The 15,472-nt window shown below is 36.4% G+C and overlaps 1 protein-coding gene across 1 annotated transcript in view; it reads right to left on the minus strand.

Annotated features, from left to right (window-relative positions):
• Positions 1–213: 213 nt before the first annotated feature.
• Positions 214–15,472, minus strand: part of Nbeal1 (neurobeachin like 1) — a 163,120-nt gene continuing 147,861 nt past the window's right edge. Inside the window, exons 48-54 of the mRNA XM_050154206.1 lie at positions 13,974–14,146; positions 12,001–12,095; positions 7,969–8,085; positions 7,427–7,588; positions 6,270–6,418; positions 4,932–5,067; positions 214–3,477 (exon numbers count right to left, since the gene is read on the minus strand). Coding sequence (XP_050010163.1) covers positions 3,376–3,477; positions 4,932–5,067; positions 6,270–6,418; positions 7,427–7,588; positions 7,969–8,085; positions 12,001–12,095; positions 13,974–14,146 — 934 coding nt within the window. The 3' untranslated portion in view covers positions 214–3,375. The remainder of the gene's footprint in view (positions 3,478–4,931; positions 5,068–6,269; positions 6,419–7,426; positions 7,589–7,968; positions 8,086–12,000; positions 12,096–13,973; positions 14,147–15,472) is intronic.

Consider the following 15,472-nt stretch of genomic DNA (forward strand, 5'->3'; position numbering starts at 1 on the left):
TATAATGACGCTAAGACTACGAGTCAATCCTCAAGTCTAAATTCTAATTTTGTGGGCACACTTACTCTTTAGTACTATGCAGCACTCCAGTGTCAGCGCTGTGAAGAACAGTGCCATGTGTATCACAAGGAAAAAGAGAAACTTCTCCTCACACACAAGGATGTACTGTGACTACGGGGAATTACAGAAACTTCTTTCACAGGCAACACTGGCTAGAAAGTTAATGCTAATCTTTATTTTTGCAGTTCCTTGACTTTCATGTTCTGACTTGTTCTTTTTCTTCAATTTTACAATAACAGAATACGGACTGGGGGGGAGTTATATATTACAGTGTTTGATTCTCTAAGTACATACAGCAAATTGTATAAATGTGCACACACTGCCACCACCAACAACAGCAAAACAACTTCTGACCTCACTTTCCAAAAGAAAGAACATTATCTTAGCATAAATCTCTCATTACCTGAGATTTTAACATTCATCATTATTACTATCAAGAAACAAAAGCAGATGAAAAGTCCTGAAAAGATGAACTGACACCAACAGCAGCCAAGATGAGATTTTATACTCATGAACTAAAATATCCAGCTATCAATCCATTCTAATAATTTCTTCCAATATACATTATGAAAGTTTCTATGGATAACAGCTACACTCCACTGTAAAAGTGCATCTTCCTAGTGATATTATCTAGTGACTTTTAATTTCATGGCTCTAATGTTTACGTGAGGAATATATTAACTCAGGTAACAGCTCCACTAAATTTGCTATTTTAATTAATACAAAAGTTCATTCTTGGCTGGGTGGTGGTAGTCACACCTTTAATCAAGAGGAAGAATCAGGCAGATCTCTGAGTTCGAATACAGCCTGGTCTACAGAGTGAGTTTCAGGGTGATACAGAGAAACCCTGTCTTGAAATACAAACAAACAACGACAACAAAACAAAAAGTTCATTATTCAAGAATAGAGCTAGCATTTTCTAAACCTCAAAATAATTAAAAGGAATAATTCTCCTTTAACATCTAACATTGATTGTACACGGGCCAGACCTATATAAAACTGAGCATAGCTTCTTGTTTATGAGCCATGAAAGAGCAGCATGCGTGGATAAACTGCCAAAAGAAACCCTTACCAAGTCTTGATTTGGAGTCAGTTAGTACCTGTCTTTGTTTCTTCTGTCTCTTTCATACATGCTAGGGAGTAAACCCAGGATCTTGAACAATATATGCAAGCATTCTACTACGGACTGATAACCAATCATTGCTTGGCAGTGGTGGCACACACCTTTAATCCCAGTATTTGGGAGGCAGCAGAGGCAGGTGGGTCTTTTTGAGTTTAAGGCCAATCTGATCTACAGAGTGAGTTCCAGGACAGTCAAAACTAAACAGAGAAACCCTGTCTTGAAGAAAACGAAACAAAACAAAAAAACAAAAATAAAATATATAAATAAAAAATAAGCCCAACAATAAGAAAAAAAATCACTCAATCATGTTGGTTCTGACATGAACTCCCTTATAATTTTTATGAATAGATGGTCCAGTATGTGGAAACTGGGGGAGCAGAAATGAAAAAAAGAAATGTTTCATGTACCATAATCATCTCTATTGACTCCTGACACTTCCAACAAATTCCTGAAGTCTTTCAAAAAGGAAATCATCACATTTACACAAATTCTACTTTTCTACCAGTTGATATCAGTGCCATTTGAAGCTATTTTTTCCCGAATCAGACAATTTTAACTTATTAACAGTGATTTTACAGTGTTTTACTAATCCTGACCAACAACAAGTCAGAATATTGTAAAATTTTCCTAAACATAGTCTTTTACACCTATATTTTAAAAAGCTTATTTATGGGATTATAAAGAAAAGACCATAGGATACTGTGGTCAATAGGAGAGGGAAAATGAAAAATCAAAATTTCTTCAGGATTCAACTGAAAAGACAATGAGGTATAAGGAAATGTATGGTCAGCAGAATAAAAGAGAATATAATTTTGAAAGGCTACCATTGTAAAATCATCTGTTGTTGCCCATAAATCATTTTAAGAAAATCATGCAATAATTCTTTCCTGAAAATAGGCTCAATATATAAATTTCCGTACAACTTCAGAGATTCACCAATCTTCCCAAAGCTTGTGTAATCTCAGATTGCCAATACTTGTAAAACTTCTCTAACCTAATAACTCAAAAGTCAATTTTACAAAAAATAAATAACAATTACTTTGAATTCCAAATTAAATCAATCAACATTTTTACTTAAAAAATTAGACATAATGTAATATTTAACAAACTGTAACAAAATAGCTATCATCCAAACAGTTGTGTATAACATGCAATAAAAGATTTTGCTTTATCTAAATGGCTACTCTGAACTATGCAGCGTTACTCCGTCTTTCATGACCTCTTAGAACATCACTGACAACTCATGATCATCAGGACAGAAAGGATTAACCACAAAGAGAGTACAGTTTTTGCTTAATAAAGACAAATTCACAAAATTTTGAACTTCACACATGTAAATTGTGCTGCAAATGTTACTCACCAGCTAGCCAGGGCCACAGTCAGCATTTTTGTTTGAATATACTGCTAATGAAGTACATTCGTCAAGATTATCTCTAGTTTTTCTTTTTCCTATTCAACTTTTGTTACTTAAGGATAATAATACAATTTAGTAAATTTTTATTACTAATATATTAAAGGTAGGGAAATAAACCAATGTTTATTTCAATATTTGTATTTAATCCAATTATACAGACCTGCAATTTTTGAAAATTCAATTGTACAACAAATGCTTAAAAGGTTATGCTTTTAATGAAATGGTGAGTCAAAAGAAAAATGATTATCTGAAGAATACATGAAAAGCCACTTCTCTCAACTCTCCATCATCTAATCTATGCTACTTTATCAGAAATGTCTTAAATTTTGCTACTAAGATTAAGGGAATTCAATCTAAGTATATACTATTAGATGTTTGTTTCTTAAAAATTGGATTTAATTATTTAGGAATGGATTACCAAATTGAATCAAATATATTTTCTCAATTCAACTTTAGTACTGGTTAACAAAACTAGACTCATTGCTGATGAAACTTTTAAAACTGATTTAATAGAACCTACACCTTTATTTTTATTCTTTATTTATTTACTTAATTTTTGTGGCAAGGTCTTGCTATGTAGCCCAGGCTGACCTTGAACTTAAGATCCACCTGCCTTAGCCTCTACAACTCAACCTACATCTTCACAAATATCAAACTGTCGTAATCTTTAAACGTTTTTAAAGATAAAATCCTTGAAGACTTCCAGCGTAGGGCGCAGCTAAAGTGACAAAGCAATAACTGGAGTTTGGTTTTCCATCACAGGAGGTGGGAATAACAATCATTTGAAATCTTGAGTATTATATTCAGTTTCTCCAGCTGAAATCTGGCTGAGTCGCTTGCTAGATCCCCACAATTTTCGAGAAAGCTGACCCGAACGCATCTGTTTAAGGTAATCCAGAGAAATGAATAGATGTTAAGAAAAATGAAGATACATAAAATCAATATGTGTGACACTGAATTTGTAAAGTGCAGAACAGGTTTTGTTATTAAAATTGCTAACATTTTAAAAGATTCTTGATTAATAACTGCAGTACAAGAGACTGAACTCAAGGCCTCCTCTGGTTAGGCAAACACTCTAGAGCATGGAGCTATATCCCTTTTTTAGACAAAGTCTCACTAGTAGTTGCTTGGTCTGACCCCGAACTCACCCAGTAGGCAGGCAGATCTTTGCTTATGATTCTTTTACCTTAGCCTCCCAACTAGCAAGGATTACAGGTGTGTACTCAGAGTTCTACTTAATCATCACACGAGCAGGGGAAAGATGGGTGCAATTCAGGAAACTATCAAGAACCTCAATGTTAAATGGAAACATGTTTAAAATGTTTTTAACTCTCTTTTTATATTTATTTATTTTATGCAAATGAGCATTTGGCCTACATGTGCCTGGTGCCTGTGAAGGTAAGAAGGGGTGTGAGTCTTCTTAGACCTGGAATGACAGACGGTTGTGAGGTTCTGCTGTGTGAGTGCTTGGAACTGAGCCCCAGCTGCAGAGTAACAAAAGTTCTGGCCTGCTGTGACATCTCTCTAGCCTTTTTCTGTGGTTGTTTTGACAGCAGATCTTGGTACATAGCCCTAGTTTGCCTAGAATTTACTATGAACACTAGGCTGGCCCCTAAATTGTGGTGATTCTCCTGCCTCTGTCTCCCAAGCACTGGGATTATAGGTATGTACTACCACTCAACTTAATATCTTCTCTTGAAGAAACACCTGTATATACAATATTACATTTCTCAGGAAAAGCTAAGAGTGTCACAAAAAATGCAATGACTAGTTTAATTCTATATAATAAGTTTTCTGGGGGAATCATTAAGTTTCCTGGTGTGGAGTCATTACGTTTTCTGAGGAACAAATGTCAGATCCATGAAAGACTATTGCAAGTAAATTTTTTGTTACAGTAAACTCACTGTGAATAAGGATATGGATATAAGATATTTGTAGTTCCAAATTAAAAAACAATGCCTTTATGTAATAAATAACTCATGCTTTGTATTTATGAAATCAAATTAGTTTTACTGTTGGAACCTATATTTTATTTTTATAAGAACTTTTATGTCTCCAATCTGCATAGTCCTCTTGAGTCTTGATTTGGAATAAAATATTTTTCTCATTCACACAGTGATACAAAGACCAATCCATGAGCATGCTTTTAATTTTATCATAGGATAAACACTACCACTTAACAACTTTATACTTTGGCTCTTTCTGAAACATCAAATTTATGTTTCTGTTTATTCATAATGGAGATTTCTGAATCAGCTAGAATGAAGGACCGAAGAAACCCACAATAGTAAGGAACCCACAATAGTAAGGGAGAAGCCAGATGCTGAATTTTACCTCGGCTGGCTTGCCAACACCTACTACAATCAATTTGCCATCTTCTAAGCCTACAAGAATGTGGCTGCATTCTTTGGTTACGGAAACACAGTAGATAGGTAATCGCATGGCTAATGGAGTGATGCTGAGATTCAAACTAAAAGAGATAAAAACAGATATCGTTACATGCACAGAGGATGGATGCACAGGTTATACAGGAAGGCAACTTCGTCATCTACCTCTGCACTTCAACTTTACAGATGTACCACATCCCCAACTGTAGTTCATTTTCTCATAATTTCCCTAAGTTCATCTCCATTTCAAATCCTAATAATTCTTAAACAATACTCTTCTGATTATTCAGATCCTAGAAATTCTTAAACTCTTCTGCAAACACAACTTCTCTTTTTGTTGTTGTCTGAGGTAGGGGCTTGCTATGCAGGCTAGGATGACTTTGAACTCACAGTCCTCCTGAACGTGCTACCTTAACTGGCAACATCTAAAGAGCCTTAAACCCTTCAAGGTCAATTATTATAAACACCACAATACCAAGAATTTAAGTTCTTTCATTAAATGCTTTTATCTGTAAGTAAAAGGTGAATAAAAAGTCCCAAAGAAAGTACATGTGTGTGATATTTGAGGTTAATAAAACAGGTCTTTTTTGCTTTGTCTGATATTCCATTACAATAAATGCCTTCGGTTATTTAAAGATTAGAAAGTGGAGAACCCAATGACTTAGGTATATTTATGTGTGTGTGTGTGTGTGTGTGTGTGTGTGTGTGTGTGTGTAATTAAAACTAAAGAAGTCCACTGGTTTTTCTAATTTGCAAATCTTCTTGTTAGAAGACTCTTAAAATCAGGATGAGATAGAGAGAGAAAAAAAGCAAAGCTATCATTGGAAAAGGGACTGAGTCCCAATGCTGATATTGTAAGTATATTCCAGCATGCTCAGAACACTTGATGCAAATGTGTGCAAGGCTGGTACACATATGAAGCTCAGAGGACAACCTCAGGTGTCTGTTCTCACCTTCTATCTTTTATGAGACAAGGTCACTGTGGTAATTTCAATGTAACTGACTCCCATAAGGGCGTGGCATTATTAGGAGGTGTGGCGTTGTTGAAGTGGGTATGACCTTATTGGAGGAGTGTGTGTCACTGTGGGGGTGGGCTTTGAGGTTTCCTATGCTCAGGGACCACCCAGTATCTCAGTTGAATCCCTGTTGCCTACAAGATGTAGGACTCTCAGCTACTTTTCCAGCACATCTGCCTGCATACCACCATGCTCCCTACTGAACCTCTGAACTGTAAGTTGCTACCTCTTCTTCAGACAGTTTGAACATTTTAATTTAATTCACTTACCTGTGAAGTTCTCTTATAGACAGGAGCCCTTGTATGCTGCCAGTGATTATGTGCTCCCCAATTATGCACATGTCTGATATTTGCTCATTTAGGACTTGAGACCCCAGATGCTTTCCATTTACAGAAAACACATGTAACATGTTCTTATCCTATAAAGAAACAGGAAAGTTTAGGGAACTTGCATAAAAGTTGAGTTTTCATATTGTCAATTAAAATATAACAAATCAGAAAGATTTCTGGAATAAAAACATGACTGTATGCAAAGAAAAAGTACACAGAAAATTATCAGATTGACTTTAAATCATTATTGCCATGGAAACAAGTATGAGTTAAATCAAAGAGTTAAAATATTCCAGTTCAAAAATAGTTCACATTCCTAAAAAAGATGTTCCTTATATTTAAAAGCTTTACTATTAGAAGGAAATAAATATATGGAGATCCAGTTTATTTCTACACCGTCTTACCTGCAAAAGAAATGTTGGCTATCACTGCTACTTGAAGTTCATGATATACCTAATACAACCGCTTGCACTGGTGGCGCACACCTTTAATCCCAGCACTCAGGAAGCAGAGGCAGGGGGATCTCTTCCTGGTCTAGAGAGTGAGTTTCAGGACAGCCAGTGCGATACAAAGAAACTCTGTCTTTTTTTTTTTTAAATTGCTTTTTGTGTATGTGGGGTTAGGTAGTTAGTTAATCTAGGGTTCCAATGCTTGCAAGACAAGCAGTCTACCAACCAAGTTACATCCTTAGCTAAAAGAAATTACGTTTGAGGGGGCTGGAGAGATGGCTCAGAGGTTAAGAGCACTGACGGCTCTTCCAGAGGTCCTGAGTTCAATTTCCAACAACCACATGGTGGTTCACAACCATCTATAATGAGATCTCGTACCCTCTTCTGGCATGTAGACAGACAGACATGAAGACAGAACACTGAATATATAATAAGTAAATCTTAAAAAAAAAAGGAATTACATTCAAAACCTTGTATAATATTAGGCCAAAAGAAATATCTGAAGTAAAATATAAACATCAGGACAATAATGTGGTAGAAGTCTATTTAACAATGAGAAAGAACAACTGAACCATAGAAAAGCTGCCCTTGCAGTGAGGGGAGAAAACATTAGTGATGGTCTACACCCTGCTGCACAGAAGCAAATACCTTGAGAGCGGGCTTCTCCACCAAGCTGGAATAGATGACAATGTGTCCTTCCCAAGAGACAGCCAAACTGGGAATGGTCAGGAACAGGGAACTCTCACAAGGTGGCCGTAAAGTCCTCATGTATTGACCTTTCTGAATGGTATGTATAATCACAGTACCATCCTACACACAGAAGATTCCAGAGAATGAAAAACACAAAACAACAAAAAGGAGAAGGCAAAGTGGCTGAATAAAGAGATGTGGGAAAGACACCGAGGAAATAATTACCCCATAGATGAGTTATATGCTTTAGGTGAAACCCTAATCTTAGAATCTTAAGTAGCATATCATCTTATAGAGTGTCATCTTCCTGAACTAGTAAGGCCAATAAGATCCCCAAATACAACATAGCCTCTTTTAAGTTTATTCTCTCTGTATTACTCTACGTTAACAATGCTCAAAATACATATTAAAAATATTCTATTTCCATAAAAACTTTTCAAATATAAACACTGTTACACAATTTATAGAAAAAGTGTTATTTCTTAAAGGTGAGATCTTACCCTTGACCCTGACACTGCCATGTCAAGTTCAGTGCTGATGCCCACACTCAGTATCTCATCAGTGTGTCCATAAAGAATCTGAAAAGGTTTAGATGCTAAGCCCACAGCAGCGCCTCCCTAAAATTAAAAAAGAAAAGCAAATGTGAAATGGTGTCTTGTTGTTTTTTCCCTCCACTCACAAGCCTCTTGTTTTTGTGTTTTGTAACAAAGTTTATACTATATTCAAACATCCTCTTAACAAAGTAGTAAGACAGGTAGAACCACTGAGTCACTCACAGTAATACTCAGTCCAAACCTTACACAGAAAGTATTAATGCTGACTTCTTATATTAGTTTTCCCAAGTTATTTGCTCTTTTAACCTACAAATGAATTCTTCCTTAATTTAAACTAACATTATATAAATGAATACTTACTAGAGCAGTAGTTCTCAATCTGCGGGTTGCAACTCCTCTGGGGGGGTCGCATATCAGATATTTACATTACAATTCACAACTGTAGCAAAGTTAGTTATGAAGTAGCAATAATTTTAGAGTTGGTGATCACAACAAGAGGAACTGTATTAAAGGGTTTTAGAATTAGGTAGGTTGAGAACCATGGTCCTGGAGCCTGTACTTTAGGGACATCAATTATATTTATTCTGATTGCCTTTAATTCATATGTATGTGTCTGTGTGAATGTATGTGGAGGTTAGAGATGGCATTAGATCCCCCAGAGCTAGAGTCACAGGCAGTTGTGAGCAGTCTGATATGCGTGCTGGGAATCAAAACTGGGTCCTCTGGAAAAGCAGCAGCGTTAATCTCAGAGCCGTATCTCTAGCTCCTGTCTTAAATTTCTATACCGATCATTCTTTTTCTTAACTATCTATACACAGTATCCTGCTCTGTTGTTCTTGGCCTTACTCCCTTGAGACATGGAAAGCAATGAATCTGGAGCTGTTTTTTGCATAACCTGGCTGGCAATAAGTACCAACAATCCTCTTCCTAGAAATCCAATTGTGCACCATCACCAATGATGCTTTAAACACTTATTAGGACTTCATGCATGCTATGCAGATGTTCTACCACTGAGACATGTTCCCAGTGTTTTAAAAAATAATTTTTGAAACCCGAGTGTCATGACTTTAAACTATCACTTTGTAGCCAGGCAAGCCTTAACTTTGTGATGCATCTGCCTCAGCTTCCACACAGGCTGAAACTGCTCAAGAAAATTTCTCTATAATGCCCTTGTCATTAAACCTGCCTTGTTTACATTTACTTTATATTCGAAGAAATATCAGTTGTGTGTCATATTGTTTTATTCTTATGTATTCTAGATAAGTCTGTCTAGACCCTCTGTTTTTATATTACACATAAATATACCTGTAAACTCTACTCTTTGGGATACATGTAATTTATCCTATATATTTCACTTAATATTTACAAAACACATCATTCTTGTATCAAGTAATTAAAGTAACAGAAAACTTTACCATTCAAGTGAAAGAAGAAACACTTATTAAATTAATCCAATAAAGGTTGCATATCCAAATATTAAACATCATAATGACAAAACAAAAATTGATCTTTTACTTAAGAATACAGAAAAAAGTGAGGCCTTATTTTTAAAAAAAGAGAAAAAATTATAGTATTAGCAAGTAAAATACAACAGCAAAATGTGGTAGCAATGAAAATGAGTAATGTTAATTTGCTATATGATTCAAAGCAATTCAAATCTAAGAAATTTCTTGATTTACTCATTTAGAAAAAAGAAAAGGAAACTCAAATGTTAAACATTCTCATTTTAGCAACTGCACTATGGTGGTAAGAATGACTTTTTATCAAGATGGACCTGTATGTAAAGGTACTTGCTAGCAAGCATGATATCCAAAGTTTGGCCCCCAGAACCACCCATGGTGGAAGAAGAGAACTGATCCACAAAAGTTGTATTCTGACCTTCACATATGCACCATGGCATGTATGCATTACCCCCATACACGTAAATAAATAACCATAATAAAAATTTAAAAAGAAAATCTTTGTTCTTGGAAGACATACATAGATGATATCAATGGAATAGGAAGTACTGCCAACATTTAAATCAGAGAGAAAAATAAACATGCTGAAAGGGGAAAGATATTGAGAATGTTAAGACAAAGGTACGAATGTATTGTTTTTGCAACTTTTCTATAAGTTTGAAATTTCATTAAAATTAAAAAGTTACCAAGATAGAAAATAACTAAATATAAAACACAATACTGATAAAAACTGACAGCAAACACTATCAAGCGGCAAAACTGTACTGTCATTTTCAATCAAAATCAGACATAAGTCAGGATGCTCACTATCATGCTCTAACTCTATTGCAATGTAACAGGACAATAAAATAAAACAATATATTGGAAAATTGGGAGAGTGACCATTATTTCTAGATCACATGATGGTATAGATACTTTAGGGTCAGAAAATCCAAGAATGTTATAATTATAAATTTAAAAATGTGGTAAAGTTAGTGAAAATAAGATAAACATACATCACTGATGGTGGTAGTGCACGCTTTTAATCCCAGTACTTAGGAGGCAGAGGCAGGTGGATCTCTGTGAGTTAGAGGCCGGTCTGGTCTACAGAGGGAGTCCCAGGACAGCCAGGATTATACAGAGAAATCCTGTCTCAAAAAAACAAAAAAAGGATAACCATACAACAATCGATCATGTTACTGCACAACTTTCCTTCATAGTAGTGAAAATAAGTAAGAAATGAACATTTTTCTAAAAGTACCAAAATAGTAGTAAAATTGTGCCATTCAGAAGTAAATATAGCATAGTATAGAACACAAATGGAAATAAAGTGATTAAGGGATTATCCAAAGAAATTAAAAGGGTATGAGACAAGTAATTAAAGGTATTTTGTATTTTTGTATAAAAATAATTGTAATAATGTCAATACACAGAAATAAAATTTCTTTATGTTTTCCTTTAATTTTTTTGAGACAGGATTTTCTTTGTGTCATATTTTAGAGTATTGCTATGTAAACCAGACTAGCTTTGGGGTCATCATAAAGTTCAGGCCTTATCATGGTTACTGGAGGAGAATCTACAATCCCTAACTTACTAAACCAGCAGAATCCCTAACAACAATCTATAAAATTTGTCCTTATACTCACAAGTAAGTCTTCACCCCTCATCAGGGAGATTTTTGTTTGTGACAGAAAAACCACAAACATCTATAAAACAACTCCCGCACATAAGGCTCAGTGATCATTGCAAAAGATGAGGTAGAAAGAGTACAAAAGCAACAGAATCAGACAGTTTGCTGTGGGACTGTGTCTCCTAGTAGCACCAGAAGCTACACCCATTAAGTTTCATCAGTACAACTGCCCAAAAGTAGGCTGAACATAGAGTGACAACAATGAACACGCCAAACTGGATGGGAAAAACATGGAGTCTCAACCCTACACAAAGAATAACAGGTCACTGAGTAAAACTGAGAGAGGTCCTTCCCAGGAATAGCACAACCAACTGGTTGTCCGGTGTCAAACAGATAATTCTTAAAAAATGCATACAAGTAATGTCATATGGACTCAAAAAGTTGTATTTAGGAATATATGTATGTATAAGTACACATACAGATGTAATGACGATTAATGAAAAAAGAGGTCAAGAAATTTGAAGGAGAGTGGGAAAGGGTATATGGGAAAGTTTGGATGGAGGAAAAGGAAGGAAGAAATGGTATAATTAAGTTATAATCTCAAAAATGAACAATAAAAAGCTCAGGCCCCGAGTCTGTAATCATCCACATCACGTCCAGTTAAGAACAATTTTCAGTAAGACTACCACAGAATTTTAAAGAGGGTTTTGTATGAGAAAGTGTGTAGTATACATGTGTGACAGGGCTGCATTTGCCCATGCATGCATGTATGGAAACCAGGGGCTGATGACACCCATGATCTTCAATCACTTCTCTTCCTCAATTTTTAAGACAATCTCTCACTGAGCTCAAAGTGTCATTTACTACCAGAGAAAGTCGAAGAACATAACGCGTGTTATTTATTATTACCTGCTGTGTTATCTGCCATATCATACATGTAGTGTCCTTGGAACCAGAAATCAAGTGTATTCCACAGTAATCTGTAGCTAAGCAAGTCACAATATCTGTTTGAAGAAAAAATAAAATAAAATGGATATGTTTTGACAGAACAGAACTTTGAGGGCAGTTTCAGTTAATGTTCAAATAATTACTAAGCCAGGGATGGCAAAATGGCTCAGCAAGAAAAGGAACCTTCTGCCAAGACTGGTGATCTGCACTTAGTCCCTTTGGATACACACAGGAGGAGAGTTCTGGCTCCTGCAGGCAGTCATGTATGTGCTATCCCCACCCTCCCCACAAAATACCCCTCCAAAAATAATTCAATGTAACAAAAGACATCAGGTCAGAGAAAGTCATCCCGAGAGCCTTCACTGAGACCGTCCATGTGCTAAGTGCTGACATTGTATCAAGCATTGTGGGCTGTCAGAGAACTGAGAACAGAGTCATAGGTAATTCTGCTATGTGTTCTGCTCTCTCACCCTATTCACATTCTCTTCCTATTGAAAAAGTGCTATCGTATGGAATGTATCCTTAAAAAACAGTACAGGGAATTGACAGATGGCTCAGCAGTTAATAATTTATGGGATTATCTTCCAGAGAATTTAAGTTTGATTCCTAGCCCTATCTGTACCTTCAGTCCCAGGGGATCTGTTGACCTCTTCAGACTCAGTAGGCACCACACACACATGGTATACAGAATAACATGAAGACAAAACACTCATACACTATACAGCGGACACACAAACAAATAAAAAGATAGTACATATTATGGTGCAAATTCATAAATTAAAATTTTCCAGAATAGTCCCTTAACAGCTACACAAAGTAATACCTTAGAATACCAGTAGATAAAATCAGATTGATGGCTAGTAACTATTACTAGTAACTAGTAACAGTTCTATCTAGTAACTGATAACAGATGCAGAGATCCACAATCAGTACTAGCCTGAGCTCTGGAGTCTTGATGAAGAAAGGGAGGAGGAATTTTAGGAGCTGGGGGGGGGGGCTCATGACGTAAGGGGGTAAAGACTCACAGAGACAGCTGAGCTGAGCTCGTGGGAGCCCATGGACTCTGGACCAACAGTTAGGGAACCTGTATGGAACGGATCGAGACCCTCTGTACGTGTGTGGTAGCTGTGAGCACCCACCCCCGTGTTGTACTGCTTCACTCAACCTTGAGACAAGGGAAGGAGCTGGGTCCTGCCTCAACTTGACGTGCCATGCTTTGTTCAAGCTCATGAGAGGCCTGCCCCTTTCTGAATGGAGACAAAGGGCATGTGTGTGTGTGTGAAGGGGGGATGGGAGGTTAGGAGGAGAAGAGGGAGGGAAAACTGTGGTCGGAATGTAAGATAAAAGAAAAAATGTTATTTAACAAAATTAAAAGAAAAATCACCAGTAGAGAGCAACAGATTCCATTACCCTCATTTAACAAGTTTTTTTTTTTGAGAAAAAAAGCTTTTATTCTTATGACAACACCTGAAATAATAAGATGTTAATATATATTCAACAATTAACTCATACTTTACTGTTAATAATGTCTTTATGTAATGATGACAAATTTTTATTATGTGGCAACAAAATCATTGTTTAACATCTAAATAAAACTTGATTTAATACCTTCTAGTGTAATATGAAAATATACTTAATTTATATGATGTTTGAATGTACCCCCAATATAATAAGCTATCAGGAGCATGTACCACTTTTATACAGTTGAAAAAAAACAGGGGTTGGAGCACTGACTGCTCTTCCAGAGGACCCAGGTACAACTCCCAGCACCTATATGGCAGCTCACAACTATCTGTAACTCTAGTTCCAGGGGATCTGACACCTCACATAGACTTACATGCAGGCAAAACACTCAATACACACTAAAGAAAACTTGAATAATTAAAACTAAAAAACCCCAGAAGAACAAGTTTTGTGGAAAAGTTAATTCTTACCTATATGTCGGATGTTATGTGAGACTATCTTGCCTTTGGTAAGTGATGTTACTTGGATACTGTTATCCCAGTGTCCAGCACTGAAGAGCAGCTTCGCATCATGCGACACTGCAAACAGCTTGGAAGTGATTTCCAGCCCTGGAGCAAAAGGACCATTCACAGTTCGCTGAGCTCTGTAAACATAATTGGATTTCAGACTTTTCCTTAAACTTTGAATATTACCAACAATAAAATATTTCTCAGACAGGAGGATAGTGCACTGTTTAATCCTAGCACTCGAGAGGCATAAAGGTTGCTGTTAGTTTGAGGCCAGTCTAGTCTCTACAGAGAGTTCCAGGCCAGTTAGAGTTACATAATGAGACCCTGTCTGAAAGCAACAACAATTAAAAACCCAAATAAAGCAATGCCGATCAAAATCCCAAGCAAAATTCTTGAAAGACCTCGAAAAAATGGTAAACAACTTTATATGGAGAAGCAAAAAACTTAGGATAGCCAAAACAATCCTGTACAATAAAGGAACTTCTGGAGACACCACAATCCCTGATTTCAAACGACTACAGAGCTATGGTACTGAAAACAGCCTGGTATTGGCATAACAACAGACAGGAGGACCAACAGAACCGAATCAAAGATCCGGATATTAATCCACACACCTACGAACACCTGACTTTTGACAAAGAAGCAAAAAATATCAAATGGAAAAAAGAAAGGATATTTAATAAATGGTGCTCGTATAACTGGATATCGACATGTAGAAGAATGAAAATAGAACCATATCTATCACCATGCACAAAACTAAAGTCCAAATGGATCAAAGACCGCAACATAAAGCCAACCACATTGACCCTCATAGAAGAGAAAGTGGGAAGTACACTTGAACACATTGGCACAGGAGACCACTTCCTAAATATAACTCCAGCAGCACAGACACTGAGAGAAACAATTAATAAATGGAACCTTCTGAAACTGAAAAGCTTCTGTAAAGCAAAGGACACAGTCAACAAGACAAAATGACAGCCTATAAAATGGGAAAAGATCTTCACTAAGCCCACAAAAGACAGAGCTCTGATCTCCAAAATATGCAAAGAACTCAAGAAATTGGTCCTCAAAAGAACAAATAATCCAATAAAAAAGTGGATTTCAGACCTAAACAGAGAACTCTCAACAGAGGAAATCTAAAATGGCTGAAAGACACTTAGGAAATGTTCAACATCCTTAGTCATCAGAGAAATGCAAATCAAAACAACACTGAGATTCCATCTTAAACTGAGGACAACTTATGCTGGAGAGGTTATGGGGTAAAGGGAACACTCCTGCATTGCTGGTGGGAGTGCAAGCTGGTACAGTCCCTTGGGATATCAGGATGGTGATTTCTCAGAAAATTAGGAAACAACCTCCGCAAGACCCAGTAATACCACTTCTGGGTATACATCCAAAGGATGCTCAACCGTGTCACAAGGACATGTGCTAAACTATGTTCACAAGAGCATTGTTTGTCA

The sequence above is a fragment of the Alexandromys fortis genome, unplaced genomic scaffold, assembly GCF_014885135.2.
Source record: "Alexandromys fortis isolate MF-2015 unplaced genomic scaffold, M_Fortis_MF-2015_v1.1 scaffold_40, whole genome shotgun sequence".
NCBI classification, from domain to species: Eukaryota; Metazoa; Chordata; class Mammalia; order Rodentia; family Cricetidae; genus Alexandromys; species Alexandromys fortis.